Here is a 12,500-nt window from a genome sequence, read left to right as displayed (position 1 = left end):
CACTGTCTGGATTTCTTTCCTCCAAAGTGAAATTTCTTTAATGTTGTCCCATGCAAAGATATAATTACAAATCTGTAGAAATGCGAGGGGTGTACTCACTTCTTTGACATATTGTACTGTATATATGGCTATGTGATATCTAATAGTAAATAACGGGATGTACAAACTTTCACCAGTTCCATAGATATCACCCGCTTGCCTTCCCCGACCTCCGGCATGACCAGCGGGGGTGTGGGCGTGACACCAAGGGCTGGCATGGGGGGCTACATGGAGCGGGACCACCCCCATCGAGCCTCCTCCAAAGACGTCTTCTACGTGACCCGCCCACCCTTAGCACGCTCAAGCCCCGCCTACTGCACCAGCAGCTCCGACATCACTGAACCAGACGCCAAGGTAAGAAGCCCTGACACGTCTTAGCCTGTTGGAATACCCTTAAAGGTGCACTGTGTAAGATGGTGGCCAGAGTAGGTATTGGAACTATGCTGCTCCCTGAAACTGTGCTGTGTACACATCTTAGCCTGTGGGAATATGGTTCGTCTGATAGCTTGGCTACGTAGCCTGATGGTGTACATCATTATGCCAGTCAAATGCTTTACCAGTCTTTGAAAAAACTTAATTATATCATTGTGCTAAACTACTATGAAATAACACAGAGTCTTTAGGACATTACAGCCTGGTCATCATCATTCTGTTAAAAGAAACAAAGTCATAACAGGGGCCGTGTCTTATGGAGATGTATATATATACACACACACACACACACACATACATACAGTATATACGTATGTATATATATAATATACTATATATAATATATTATATAGGCAAAAACATTGAGACATAGTCCTTTTCTACACTCCTCACATCTTGCTTGCTCTTCAGTGCATGTGTCTTGCTGAAGGGAACAAACAACGCATTCCAGTTGGTCCTAAATGAAGATGGATAATGAGCTTTGTTCTCAGCAGCAGCAGCACCACCACCACCACCACTAGCAGAGAGCTTCTGCCTCAAGTTCCCAATTCACTTCACAACAAGCGAAAATGGCTCTGGTGCCAAGCTGAGGACAGTGAGAATGCCTTTGGCACAGTTTCAAAGTGGAGCATATTCAAGTGGATTGTACTGTATGATGTTTACATTATGGCATAGTTGGTTGGTACGGCAGAAGAACATCACAATTAGGACTGCACTGCATACTACTGCATTCTGAGCGCAATTGGGCTGTTCAGGATCCCCAACTAATTAAATGTTTTGTCGTTTGATATGTTACGTGCAGGATTTAGAATGATTTTTTTGGAAACATATAAACCTAAAAATGAGTTGCCCAATGAATTTTACTATATGCACAAGGAAATGTAATGCTTTGAACGCTTCCTAAATCATTCTACATGCATTTTTTTTTCACCGTGGCCTCAAATTCTGAAAATGCAAACTCAAGTAAAGTATTGCTTCAATCACCACTGTGCAACATCAAGGATGTTATTCAGCAGTTGAGGCATGCCTCTTCCATCCGCCAGCACTAAGCTAGTATCTTTTTCAGTGGCAGCATTTCTCTATTTCCAAGGATGTTGTTTAGCTTTTTTCCACGTTTCATTTCTCTCATAGTACCTTTTGGGATGTTTGGATCCAGGGTATAGCCCATTTTATGCTTCATCAACGCATTACTTATTGAAGTACACTGACCCACAATTTCCCCCCATTTTCCAAGAAACCCACGAAAGACACGTGTACACAACTGGAGCCTCTTCCCCTATCCAGGTTCAGAGTGTTAATAGAAGAGTATTTATGATACAATGGGCCTCAACTGGAACAAACTACCCTTCCATATCCAATCGGCACTGGCCCTGTTAAGAACATGCCTCAAAACATACCGTACCTTTTTGCAGAGGTCTTTGCCTCTCCACCACCCACCCCACACCCCCCCCAGACACACACACAACTGCATCCTAAGTGAAACGGTCTTGTGTACTTTCAGATATGCCACATAAAGTAAATATTACCACAAATTGTCATAATAATAATAACAATAATAATGCTAATAATAATACCAATATGTCCTAGGCCTCCCTGTCCGGCCTTGGCAGCTTCGGTGGCGTTGGAGGCAGTGGCAGTGGAGGAGGCGGTAGTGCGGGTGGCCTCAGCGCTGGAGGAGTAGGAGGAGGAGGAGGAGGAGGAGGAGGAGTAGGCCTCGGGGGGCAGCTCCGCGCCGGCGGCCGCCTCTCGGCCGGCTCGGGGGGCTCCAGCATGTCGGGCGGCCTGCGCCTCAGTCAGCTGAGCCAGATGGGCGCCACCACTGACTCGCTGTCCCAGCAGCAGCAGCAGCAGGCGGCCGCCATGCGCTACCCGCTCTCCTTCCAGAACCCGCTGTTCCACCTGGCCGCCGACGGACCCCAGATGCACCCCCACCACCACCACCAACACCACCCTGGACACCACCATCAGCACCCGCACGGCCCTGGAGGCGGTGGAGGAGGCGTCGGGGGTCGCGCCCAGCCTCCCCCTCCCTTGCTGCTCGCCCCGGAGCCGGACGGCATGCACCCCAACTACATGCCACAGTTCGGCCACAGCGGCTTCTCCCGCAGCGAGGACCTGTCCACGCTGCGCACCGCCTCGCACCTGGGCCAGCCCGCCATCATCCACTCGCACAGCTACAGCGACGACTACACGCGTCACAGCCAGGCTACGGACTACGGACGCCGCCAGCTCTCCATGCACATGCAGGTATGCTGCCATCGTCCCGGCTGGCCCACCCGGGTTAGTTGTTTCAGGCCCAGAGAAATCGAATTGACCTCCACTACCACCTAAGCCACCACTTCCCCTATGAAATGTATGTAATGTATGCAATAACCAGTGTGATGCCAGTGTTGTGCATTATACATGTACACATACACGTAAGTGCTCAAAATAATATACAAATGCTGTGAGGTGGTCCTGGCATGCCATGTCTTGCTTAGCAAAAGTAGCTCTTGGAGGAGTACTGAGAGCTGTCTGCACAAAGCAAAATGTTTACAAGCCTTTGCTTGCGCTCATTATCATATGCGCCCCACTCAGTAAATCATCTCTGTCAACATTTTATCATAAATTAATGCGATTAGCATAAAAGCAAACAGTTTACAGGTTGCTGCCAGCATGAATTACGAGACGTGTGTAACAGTACCCCCAATCCCACAACCTTCTTTCTTTCCTTTTCTTTTTCTTTTCTTTCCCTTTCTTTTCCTTCCTCTCATTTTTATTTTCGTTTCTTTTTTTTCTTTTTGTTTCTTTTTGTTATGCGATTTAACTTCATTACATGAAGCTATAGCTACTGGGAAGTCAGTTATGTTCGTGAAGAGGCTAGGTTAGAGGTCATGTGTTATGTGTGGGTTGTGGTTATTAATGAAAGACCTCTTTGAGATTCAGCATGGCATTTTCATGACACTTTCACTTTCTTTTCTTTTCTTTTCTTTTCTTTTCTTTTCTTTTCTCTTTCCTTGTGCTTTCTACCGGCAATTTTCAAGGACAACCTCCAGCAGCAGGAGATGATGGGCATGGCTTCCCAGACAGGCACCTCCCACTCCTCCCTGGCCTCTCCCCCGACCACCGTCCAGCCCGTCCGACAGAGCTCCATGGCTACCCCGTCTGGCCAGCAGCCGCAACAGCAACCGCAGCGCATGAAGTCCCAGACCTCACACCAGCTGTCCGTCAGCTCCGCGGCGGCCTCCACTCCTCCAAAACAGCGCCCACAGAGTGGCAACCTGCTACAGTCGCCCGAGTCGGCCGGTTATGGGGTGGTTGGGGGTCGGCAGCAGCAACCACAGGCGGGGCCCCGGCAGCAGCTATCGGTGAAGGACAGCACGCCACCGGGCCTGCCCCATCAGCAGAGCTCCACCCGGGAGAGCCAGGGGTCGCAGGGGTCACAGGGCGGCACGCCTCAGTCCACTCAGCAGTCCTCCAAGCAGCAGCAGCAGCAGCAGCCACAGCAGCAGCACCTGCTTAAGCCCACCATGAGCAAACAGGTGAGATGTACATAGTAACTAGCTGGCCTGAGGTAACCATGAGCAAACAGATAAGGTGTAGTAACTAGCTGAGTACCTAGCCACCATCAGCAAACAGGTGAGATGTAGTTACTAGCTGGCCTGAGTACCTAGCCAGCGGTGAGATGTAGTAACTACCCAGCCACCATCAGCAAACAGGTGAGCTGTACCGTAACAACTCCCTGGTCTGAGTACCTAGCCACCATGCTCAAACAGGTGGGTGACTGTAACTATCTAGCCTCAGGCTGATTATCTATCTAGCCCACCAGGAGCCCACAGTTGAGCTGTAGTAACCACCAAACCTGAGGTAACAAACCAGGAGAAAACAGGCCATCTGTAGTAGGGCTGTACAATTAATTAATGATTCAGAGTAGGGCTGTACAATTAATTGAAAATAATCGAAAATCGTGATAAAATCATGAAATCGAAGTCGTGATTTCAATTGTGATTTAATCGTGGCAATAGTGACCTACCTTTGAGAGTGTCCTTGAAGCCAGAACATACTGACAGGCTGGTGTTTCTGGCCAGAAATCTGTCAACCTAAGTTTTATGCTATTGCTTTTACATAATTATTACAATTTAATTACATCCCGTATATAATTCATTCTTGGTTATATTTCATCTTGTTATAATTTTCAAAAAAATCTGCAAAAAATCAATAATAGTGATTAATAATCGTGATAACGATTTTGACCAAAATAATCGTGATTATGATTTTTTTTTTCCATAATCGTGCAGCCCTAATCTGTAGACTAACTACCTAGCTTCAGTTAGGCGGCCTATCTAACCACCATAAGCAAACAGGTGAGCTACTGTTCCCACCTGGCCTCAGGTACAGGCTGACCCACATACATCTCAGACAGGTGAGCTGTTGTAACTACCTGGCCTGAGGTAGGCTAACTATTAACCCAGCACACCATGATCAAACACAGGAGCTGTAGTAACTACCTGGCCTCAGGTAGGCTGTCTACTAGGCTATCTATCGAACTAGCCCACCACTATGGCCTCAGGCAGGCTATTTAGCCAACCATGACCAAAAAGGTAAGCTATAGGCTGAGTACCCAGCAAGGTTTGGCAAAGGGAAGGTATTATTCAGTATACTTCAGTCACAATTCAGTCATCCAGCAAAGTACTATTTATCCTCATCCCTACTGCACATTGTCACCTGCATACCTGTTCCTTCCTTCAAAACTAGACACAACATTCTTCCTTTTGTTGATATCCCTTGATATTTTCCTTATTTTCCTTCTGTTCTGTTCTTACATACAGTACACTTCCTGGCACCGCATGTAGCTGTGTGACCCCTTCTGTCATCTTGTCATTTGTCTCCTCTGCAGGGTTCCCAATCCCCCCAAACCCTCAACCCCCTCACCCCGGCCTCAGAGCGGACAGTCGCTTGGGTGTCCAACATGCCGCACCTGTCGGCTGACATTGAGAGCATGCGCACTGACCGAGAGGACTTCAAGCTAAAGGAGTACTCAAAGAGCATGGACGAGTCGCGGCTGGATAGGGTGGGTCTCGTCTATCACAACCTACTGTCATAATTTGCTCTGTCATGATCATCAGAATAACCATAGTTAGCCTACTTACAGCATGCTAGTTCCTTACCTTAAGTTTGGTACTTACCTTCAGCTATAAAGTATTAACAGAAATAAATATTCAATCCCTTACTGATTTTGTCACACTACTGAGCTGAACTGTCACTTTATTTCACAGAGGTATTTTCAATGGTAGATTGTTGCATCACTGACTGTTTCTGTCACAGCGCCATGCTATCCTTGCCTACTTTTGAGGAGCTGTTAGCAACATGTGCTAAATTATTCAGGCAGATTGACAGGAAGATTTCAGAGTAGGCTATGTGTGTCAACTTCAAATTTGGTGAATGAAGGCTACCAGTCTGATACCTGCTCAAACTATCTCCTCACATATGTGTGGATAAATTATTCAGTTAAACTGAATATTCAGCACATTCCAGCAGTTCTTGTTAGGATCTCATGGAAAGTAGGCTATGGCAAGAGGACGAGGCCCAAAAGGACATGTGCATTCGAGGCGTCAGGCGCTAGTCGTCTCTCTCACGTTACATCACTTCCCAGACTCGCAATCTGTTCTTGATGATTTAGCATAGCTTAGTGGGAGGTGACAGAAGTCACCACCAAATGGTCTGACTCATAGTTGCCTTCTAGATGCACCTTAAAATGCCAGGTGCAGGTGTCAATGAATCGCAAGTCATGGCTGTCAGATGGGAAACAGATGGTGCAGGTAGCTCGTTTATGAATAATTGAAAGATCTCTGCTGAGCGCTGCTGAATTTGAACTTGAACAACAACTGACTCATCAAAAAGTGAACTTTCAGGCAACAATAACAACGAGATGATTACCTCAGTGCGTCAACTGATTTTCAAGTGACCCTCTATTAGTCGCCAGGGGGTGTGTATTGAAAGAGATATGAAACGATTAGCCATCATTTATGAGACATTTCTTAAAGAAGTGTTTGGTAACGAGCAAAACACTGCCTATTATATAAAAACAAACTGCTGTACCAGCTGCTGGGGTACCCAGATTGTGATCCTGGGACATCTTAGATTTGATTTTTGTACAGCAACCTTTTTTACTGCAGCCGAGTGCACATCCAACCAAAAAAAAGGCTGTTGCCACTTGCCCTGTCCCATTAATGGTTCAGGAGCCATATTTGCCATGGGAAATGGCCAAGAAAGGACGCCGAATGGAACACAGGTCTGTCCCAAATAGGCTACAAAATGGCCATTATTGTTGCAAGCAGGATGCTTTTCTTGGACTAGACGAGTTCATTGTTGTGTCTATATGACGGCCGCCGTACCCCCTGAATGCCTGAATGACAGAGAAAATGTCAGACTATAATGTCACGCTATTTTCCCGCTCGGCCTGTGGGCTGAAATAAGTTGATGCAGCACAGGGTGCGTGCGTGTGCATGTGTGTGTGTGTGTGTGTGTGAGAGAGAGAGAGAGAGAGAGAGAGAGAGAGAGAGAGAGAGAGAGAGAGAGAGAGAGAAATGGGGAGAATCAATGTGCTTTGTATCATGTTGTTGTGACACATTCCTCACCTCATTCCTCCTATCTTCTTCCCTCCTCCATTATCTCTCTTTCCTTCTCTCCCTCTCCCTCTCCATCCCCATCCTCTCCATCTTTACCTCATTCCTGCTATCACTCTCCTCTCTATCTCCATCTCCTTTCTTCTCTCCTTTGCTCCCTCGCCCTTTCCATCTCCTCGCCCTCTCCATCTCCTCTCCCTCTACCTCCTCCTCCTATCTCTCTCCACTCCCTCCATGTTCCTCCCTCTCCCCCTCCATCTCGTTCCCTCTCTTCTCTCCTCCTTTCCATCTCCATCTGCTCCTCCTTAACCTCTTTCCTCCTCTCTCTTCTCTTCTCTTCTCTCCTCTTCTCCCTCCACCTCCCTCCTTCCCTCTTTCCTTCTCTCCCTCTCCCTCTCCATCCCCATCCTCTCCATCTTTACCTCCTTCCTGCTATCACTCTCCTCTCTATCTCCATCTCCTTTGTTCTCTCCTCTGCTCCCTCGCCCTTTCCATCTCCTCTCCCTCTCCATCTGCTCTCCCTTTACCTCCTTCCCCCTCTCTCTCTTTCCTCCCTCCACCTCCCTCCCTCCACTTCCCTCCGTGCAGGTGAAGGAGTACGAGGAGGAGATCAACTCCCTAAAGGACCGGCTGATGATGTCTCACCGTAAGCTGGAGGAGTACGAGCGGCGGCTGCTGATGCAGGAGCAGCAGACCAACAAGATCCTGCTGCAGTACCAGAACCGGCTGGACGACAGCGAGCGCCGCCTCCGCATGCAGCAGCAGGAGAAGGACTCCCAGATCAAAGGCATTATCAACAGGTAACTATCAGACGCTGGAGAGGGTTGGGGTGGGGGGTTGCAGACGCTTACATCCACCAAATCTGTTTTCAGGCCGAGCAGAAACCCATGCTGGTTCCTTCAGCAAAGCATGCCGGTTCATGCCAGTTCCTGTACCGAGTCCAGAATTGACTGACGACAAAAATGTAGGGGCTCGGACTCTGAAAAGTTGGTTTGCTATGCAAGCCGAGTAAGCCTTGTTTTTTCCAAGCAAACTCTAATGACAGTGTACATGTCAGCAGTTGCAACAGGGTCACGTGGAGTAAAATGTGATCTGAACATGGGTCTTTAACCCAGAAGTGCTCTGGTTACCAGTGTAAGGTCCAGGAACTACCACTGGTACCACTCTGGCCGGCCTGAAAATAGATGACGGTGAGAGAAAGAGAGAAAGAGAGACAAAAAGGAAGAGTTGCAAGGTGCTTTTCTCCTCTTTTTTGGCCTTGTTTTGTAACTATCAACAATTCTGTATGTGATTGTGGTATGTGTTACTAACTATTTTATGGTAGAGTATATGCTGTATATTGGAAGGTCAATCTTGCATACTACAGGAGAATGGGGATTAGGTCATGGTGGACCCATTGATTAATACTAATAACGTGTTATCAGTTATCAATGAGGGCATACTGGGAGGTGGGGGTGTGGAATCGCTGAGAGCAAGGAGGTTAATGATGAGACACATGCATGCACATGTCTAGACATCCTCTTATATGGCAAAAAAACCACGTACGTGGGTGTCACTGGTGGGTGGGAGTCTGTGGTTCAGTGTCACATGATTTTGGTTAGTAAGGTCACACCTGTCTGTTAGTCCTTTTTGTCATTTTGATGCGTAGGCGTGTAATGTGTGCTGTTGCTCTGTGTGTCTGAACTGTCACCTTCATCTGACAACCCTTTGGGTGACCTCAGTATTGTTGCTGTCATGAAATCTGGGTTTCTGAGTTGACAACTGAAATAATGATTTACTGTTTTGGAAGAGAAGACATGTAGCCATTAAAAAAATGACTTCCACCATACAGCGGAAGATAGCAAGATACAGTAAAAAAAAATCAAAAACAAAAAAGAATCATATCTGCAACAGAACCCCTGGTTTGATGTCAGAGAATACAGCCATTCTAATCCGTTTCCAGGAATGAAGAAATGGAATGAAGAATCGGAGATCCAACCTCATCAATAAAGACAGACACCCCCCTCCCCCCACTCCCACAAACCCCAAGGACAACTTTGCACATGATGCTTCAAAACATACACCTAGCATTTTTTGTAATGTCCTTTGGTGCTACCTGTCCTATCCAAGATGGAGACCAAGTTGGCCAAGTCGACGAACATCAACACCGACAACCATTTTTGGGTCAGTGAACTCCCCTTCAATGGCCTTCTGCATTGCACAATCTGAAAATCAACCCCATATCCTTCCCCTCCCTCCATAAGCACGTGGTTTCAGTCACTTCTCTTGTGGGAACCTGTGGCTGTCTTTATCCCTCCTTGGATTAAAAGCACAATCATGGATGGAAGGCAACCCCCCCCCCAAATGTGTACCTGTAGAGCTATCCAACAAAAATGTCTGAAAAATGCCTGAACATTGACACAAGAATAGGCTATGATTATGTGCAAAGCTGTCTTTGAAGGGAGACGTCTGCTTCCATCCAGATGACTCTCCTCAGTAGGTGCTGCGATGGACTCAGTGGCTGAGATGGGGGCGGGAGACGCACGGATCATTCCATTATAACTAACCAATGACATAGGGCCATCGTCTCACCATCTTCCTTTGAGCCGTCTTTGCTGCACTGTGCTGGCAAGCCATCTGCAGCGACCTCTGGAGAATTGCAATAATGTCACCATAGACAAAAAATGTTTATGGATTTAATGGCACAGAGAAACAGACTTCTTCTTCATTTTGGTTGTTTTGTTGTTTTGTTTTCTTGGATATCGTGTTTTTTTCTTGATAGAACTTAAATCAGTGCAATTTTATTTAACCATTCAGCACTCTTAGGAATACTCCTGGGAGTACAAATGTTTGCATTTTGGTTGGAGATGGACCTTCAAGTCTGGAGGCACACGATATCAGCCAGGAAACAGCTAATCTTCCCTACAACGCTTGGAAACACCAAGCGCCGTAGGAATGACATCATGGAATGATGATTTGTTTTATTTTTTTATTATTAGTTCATTTTTTCTGAGGTGTCTCTTTGCCCAGTCTCCTCTTGCTGCTCACAACACCTCTATCCCTGAGTAAAGAGAGGGATACAACGAATGGAGCTCTCTCAGCCCCAAATCTGAGAGCTTTTCTCCGCTCTCTTCTCCTCCAGCTAATCCTGAAGTGCTGTGCTCATGACAGAAACTCATGACAGAAACACACACACACATGCACGCACATACATACGCACGCACACACACATGCACACAGTTTCCTTTTTATTATGAGAGGAAAACACACACATACACACAGGCACACATGCACACACACAGACATGCACACGAACGCCGTTTCCTTTTTATTATGAGAGCAAAGGGCACACGTACAAACACACACACACACACACACACACACACACACACACACACACACACACACACACACACACACACACACACACACACACACACACACACACACACACACACACACACACACACACACACACACACACACAGCAGTAACAGCAGTCTTCTTCCAGCTAAGATGCAAGGTGATCATCAGGGCTTGACTGCTTGGGAGTGTAGTAGCAGCAGCAGTACTCCTATAGCTGATTTGCCTCTAGGGCTGCCATGACAACCATGTTCAGGAGTCAGGAAGCCACCTGAGAGGGGTCATATCACTGCTACTAGTGGTTCCCATCTTTTATTTTCTTCCCTTTATATATTTTTCTCTTTCTTTTTATATTTCTCAGTCGCTATAAGCAGACCCTGATGCTTTTTTCTCAGCATTTGCCCTTCCAATGGTTTTCTCCCTTATTCAAAGATATTTCACCATGAGAAATGTGAATAAACTATTTTATGGATATAAATATGATGAAGAAATCGTAATGAAATGTGTATACTCTTCAAGCCATATATATCACATCTATTTAAATGTTAATACGTTTTAAAAAATATATATCCACTTTTAGTCTATTGCAATATGAAACACATACTATTTTCTAAAAAGAAATACAGTGTGCAATAAAAATCTATGTAGTTTTGTTTTCGAGAAAGATATTCAGAGAGACTTTAATACAAGAGCCTATTTTGCTCTGTCGGAATACAAGGTGTTTCTAAATATATGCTTACTTAAATGATAAGAAAAGACATGGGGACTGTGCATATGGAGTTGTGATAGCTTGTATTGTACGCACACATGCAAATGATTTCGGAAAATGGTGAAGTGTAGGGAAGGCTTTTTGGAGACTCTTGAGTCGTCTCTTGCCTGGGTTAGCATAAATGTGTAATGCACATAGAGTGTCTTTCCAGGAGTAAACCCATTGTGTATGGTGCTGTTTGTGAATTTAACAGGAGAAGTCCAAAATGATTTCCGTTATTCAAAAGAAACCACTATTCCTAATATTTATTACCATAGCATCAAACATTGCTTAGTGGTTATTATATACATATATTTAAAAAAATCTATTTTCTATTTTATTTGATTGTTCAAGTATTTCGAGTGCTTTGAAACTTGAGTGGTTGTATGTACGTATTGATGCTGTTTGTTTGGTGACAGAGTGACATGGCATGTGTGATCTTCAAGGCTGCAGATCTTTGGTCAGGTGTGGAGCGACGGTACTATGTGCATTATAAACAGGGGTTCGCACACACAAAGGACACCCTGCGCCAAATCTTCCTAAGAAAGACTGAAATGACACATATAAAATATATTATTATAAAAGAATGTAAATGTTATGCTTCTTCTATTGTTTCCTTCTCTGCCTCTTTTATTGTCAAAGATTATTGCAGCTCAGATCAATATTCTGATAAGATTGTATCTTGCCTCAGTCAGCACTAAGCCCTAACTAGACTGTAGAAGTCTTTTTTTCTTTTTACTGACTAAATCATTTTGAGTGGTAACAATGCATCATTGTGCAGCTGTGAAGGCCTACTGTAAAACACCATATGTGAACAACAGAAACAAACATCGCCAATGTAGCAAATTATGATGACAGATTAGTTTGGGCTTACTGCTGCAAAATGCTGTACTTTTTGGAAAACACATTTTATTCGGATGTGCAGTTCTGTGCCATGCCAACCAAATGCTGGTACCTGAGATTTCGATTTCGCTCTTGGTAGCATTACATATCAACACCGTAACCTGTGCCTGACCAGCTTGTTCATATACATACTGTAGGTGTTAAAGCATGAAACACTTCACCTTTGACCTCTTCATTCTAACCTCTGAGCGTTACATGCCCTCTAACTCATGTCACATGACCCCCATCTTCCCCTGACCTCTCCCGCATCATTACTTGAAACACAGGAAAGATTATGACATTTTATGTAAATCTGAACTTTTTTTGTCTTTTTTTCCTTTTCAATTAGTTGATTTAAAAAATATATATATATGCCAATATTTTTTTTGCTCTGTACTTTTATTGAGGATTTTGTTTTGTTAATTGTTATCCTTTTCTGAGAGTAACATAAA

The 12,500-nt window shown here is 45.2% G+C and overlaps 1 protein-coding gene across 1 annotated transcript in view; it reads left to right on the top strand.

Annotated features, from left to right (window-relative positions):
- Positions 1-12,500, top strand: part of syngap1b (synaptic Ras GTPase activating protein 1b) — a 121,104-nt gene that overhangs the window by 103,209 nt on the left and 5,395 nt on the right. The window contains exons 15-20 of the mRNA XM_063199901.1: positions 177-393; positions 2,059-2,101; positions 2,159-2,718; positions 3,495-3,992; positions 5,348-5,521; positions 7,665-7,876. Coding sequence (XP_063055971.1) covers positions 177-393; positions 2,059-2,101; positions 2,159-2,718; positions 3,495-3,992; positions 5,348-5,521; positions 7,665-7,876 — 1,704 coding nt within the window. The remainder of the gene's footprint in view (positions 1-176; positions 394-2,058; positions 2,102-2,158; positions 2,719-3,494; positions 3,993-5,347; positions 5,522-7,664; positions 7,877-12,500) is intronic.

The sequence above is a fragment of the Engraulis encrasicolus genome, chromosome 5 (genome assembly GCF_034702125.1).
Source record: "Engraulis encrasicolus isolate BLACKSEA-1 chromosome 5, IST_EnEncr_1.0, whole genome shotgun sequence".
NCBI classification, from domain to species: Eukaryota; Metazoa; Chordata; class Actinopteri; order Clupeiformes; family Engraulidae; genus Engraulis; species Engraulis encrasicolus.
The sequence above is the reverse complement of the archived record's forward strand: the minus strand, read 5'-3'. Positions and strand labels throughout refer to the sequence as shown.